This window comes from Microcebus murinus, chromosome 12, assembly GCF_040939455.1.
Source record: "Microcebus murinus isolate Inina chromosome 12, M.murinus_Inina_mat1.0, whole genome shotgun sequence".
Lineage (NCBI taxonomy): Eukaryota > Metazoa > Chordata > Mammalia > Primates > Cheirogaleidae > Microcebus > Microcebus murinus.
The window spans coordinates 92,265,675-92,268,411 of NC_134115.1; the positions used below are offsets into that span (position 1 = coordinate 92,265,675).

Below are 2,737 nucleotides of genomic sequence, written 5' to 3' on the forward strand. Positions count from 1 at the left end.
CTCCTGCCGCCTGCGTTTGGGGGCAGCCCTCCTCCAGCCAGCCCTATCCAGGCTGGTGTTTATGGAGGCGGCCAGCACCGGGTAGCAGCAGGAGAGGGTGGTGCTGTCCCTACCTGGGCCTGGGTGCCACAGCCCCCGTCTCTGCTCTGTTGGGGGCTACTCCGCCACACAGACGTCCCCATCTGAGCCTCAACATTCCCACCTGCATGTTGGGGAGAACCCCAGCCCCCCTCAAGAGCTCCTGGGAGAGCCCGTGAGACCCAGAGGGGCAGGCCTGGGCAGAACCAGCCGGACCTCAGGCCCCGGGAAGCCCAGAGCAAGCCCTCTGAGCTGCCCACTCAGGGGACTCAGGTTCCCAGCCTTCAGGAGGGGCCAGGGGAGCGTGGCCCTACTCCAGCCAGCCAGGGCCAGTCCAGGAGTGGGCTTGCCCGGTTTTTCCTGCCAGTTCGGCTGTGACCCCTCCCAGAGCACAGAGCAGGGTGGGGTACACCCACGTGGTAGCTGCACCGTGGGGCACTGAGCAGACATCCACAGGAGCCCTGTGGGCGGTGCCAGGAGCACCCCCAGGCGAGGGCTGGCAGGGTGGTCTCCCCCACCGCCCAGGAGCTGCCTGCTCGGAATTCCCGGCCTGGCTTCTGAAGGAATTCTGGCTTCAGAAGGAATTCAAGCCCCAGCGTGCCCCAGCCTCCTGCTCTGCTGGGTCTGAGAATAATTCCGCCTTAATTTCCAGCGACCACAGCGAGCTGCAAACTGTAAAATCCTAGGGAGGAAATGTGGCCCTGCCTCCCACTGCTAATGCCTTGCGGTCAATTGTTAGAGTGATCAATAAAAAAATGGGTTTTACAGTTTGGAAATGAGTCATTTCAGAATCCCTTGCAAGGCAGTCCTTGGTGCCTTTCGTGGGACTGTGCACCTGGCTAGGTATGTGTGCCCCTCCATGCTGAAGGGGTTGGGCTGTAGAGGAGGCAGGGCCCGAGGTGGGCGACCAACTAACTCACTGGCCCACTGTGAACCCCCCAGCCCTGGGCTTCACCTGGAGAGAAGCAGGACCCCGGACAGGCTTGGGAGCTCCCCGTGTCAGTACAGTGGGAAGCAAACAAGGCTGAGCCGGGCTGCCAGGGAAGCCGCCCTCGCGCAGGAAAGACCCACCCCCGAGCTGCTGGTGGAGTTGTCACCTGGGTGGATCCTGAGCCCCCGGGAACGGGCTGGACCGGTCTCGGCCCGCGCGCCTCTCGCCTCAGAGAGATCTCTGCCATGCCCCTCGGGTCTGAGATGCCCGCAAACCACCACCCAGGAGGGGCTGCCCTCGGGCCCACCTCGGGGACCCGTTTAGGGCCAGAGCCGGCCTAGTTCTGGGTGCGCAGGGAGCCTGGAATTCCCCGGCTGGTCGGAGGGGGAGTGGGCGGTACGACGGCGGCGGAGAGATGCAGAGGGCCCGGGTGCGCTCGGGCGGCGGCGGCTGTACTAGGACCCCCGGTGGCCACCTGGTCAACCCCCCCTCGGCGCGGCCAGCGACCAGCGCCCCCTGCCGCGAAACGCGCCGCCGCCGGAGCACGCCCCCGGCACGCCCCGCCCCGGCACCGCCCACTCCCCGCCCCCACGTGGGCGCAACCCAATCGCCCGGCAGCCGGCGCGCGCGTCACGGGCGCCCTATTGTTATGCAAATATAAGGAAGGTAAAAGGCGCCCGGGCACCGCGGGCGAGCCAGTGCAGCGGCGCGTGGGGGGGGGCGCGTGGAAGCCGCAGCCGAACTTAGCTGGGACCGCGACTGCGCGGCACCGCTGGGCCCGGCCCCCTAGAGCGCAGCGTCCGCCCCCGTCGCCCACCTGGGCGCGGCTGGATGCAGCGGGGGCCCCGCGGCGGCGGCCCCCGGCCCCGAGCGCCCGGAGCGCCCAGGGGCGGCGTGCGGGGCCTGGGGGCGCCGCGCCCTCCATGCGCCGAGGCGCGCCCCGAGGCACCCGGGGGCCGTCGCCGCAGCCGCCGCCCGCGCTGAGCCCGGGCCCGGCCTGGGGCCCGCGCCGGGCGGCAGCATGAGCCAGGCCGAGCTGTCCACCTGCTCTGCGCCCCAGACGCAGCGCATCTTCCAGGAGGCCGTGCGCAAGGGCAACACGCAGGAGCTGCAGTCGCTGTTGCAGAACATGACCAACTGCGAATTCAACGTGAACTCGTTCGGGCCCGAGGGCCAGACGGCGCTGCACCAGTCGGTCATCGACGGCAACCTGGAGCTCGTGAAGCTGCTGGTCAAGTTCGGCGCGGACATCCGCCTGGCCAACCGCGACGGCTGGAGTGCGCTGCACATCGCCGCGTTCGGCGGCCACCAGGACATCGTGCTGTATCTCATCACCAAGGCCAAGTACGCGGCCAGCGGCCGGTGATGCCCGCCGGGGCCCTGGGCTGCGGCCCGTGCCCGCGTCGTCTCTGCTGTACTTCCCGCCAACTACCTCGGTGTGCGCCAGAGTCGCCGGTCCCGCCGGGAGCCCCGCGCCGCGCCCTCGGCGCCCGCCCGCAGCCACGGCGAGGACGGCGCGCGTCCGCGGCCCGGGGCCCGGCAGCTTCGCCGGCCGAGCGCCTCCCCGCGGCCGCCGGGGCAGCCCGGCCACGCCGGACGCCTTCCCACGGCCCCCGCCCCGCCGCCCCGCGGGTGGGGGCGGGGCGCAGGCTCCAGCCCCGTTTGAAATTTGAGTCTCGCCACTAGCGAGGTCGGAATCCCGAGATACCGGATCCTCCGCTCCGAGTG

The 2,737-nt window shown here is 70.1% G+C and overlaps 1 protein-coding gene across 1 annotated transcript; it reads left to right on the forward strand.

The window, feature by feature from the left end:
- The first annotated feature begins 1,703 nt into the window (after positions 1–1,703).
- On the forward strand, positions 1,704–2,485 carry NRARP (NOTCH regulated ankyrin repeat protein). Its single transcript, XM_012784456.3, has one exon. The coding sequence runs from the start codon at positions 2,031–2,033 to the stop codon at positions 2,373–2,375; it is 345 nt and encodes a 114-aa protein (XP_012639910.1). The 5' UTR covers positions 1,704–2,030; the 3' UTR covers positions 2,376–2,485.
- The last annotated feature ends 252 nt before the right edge of the window (positions 2,486–2,737 follow it).

Coding starts and splice junctions, on each gene's coding strand:
- NRARP (XM_012784456.3), top strand. CDS start 2,031: ATGAGCCAGGCCGAGCTGTCCACCTGCTCTGCGCCCCAGACGCAGCGC.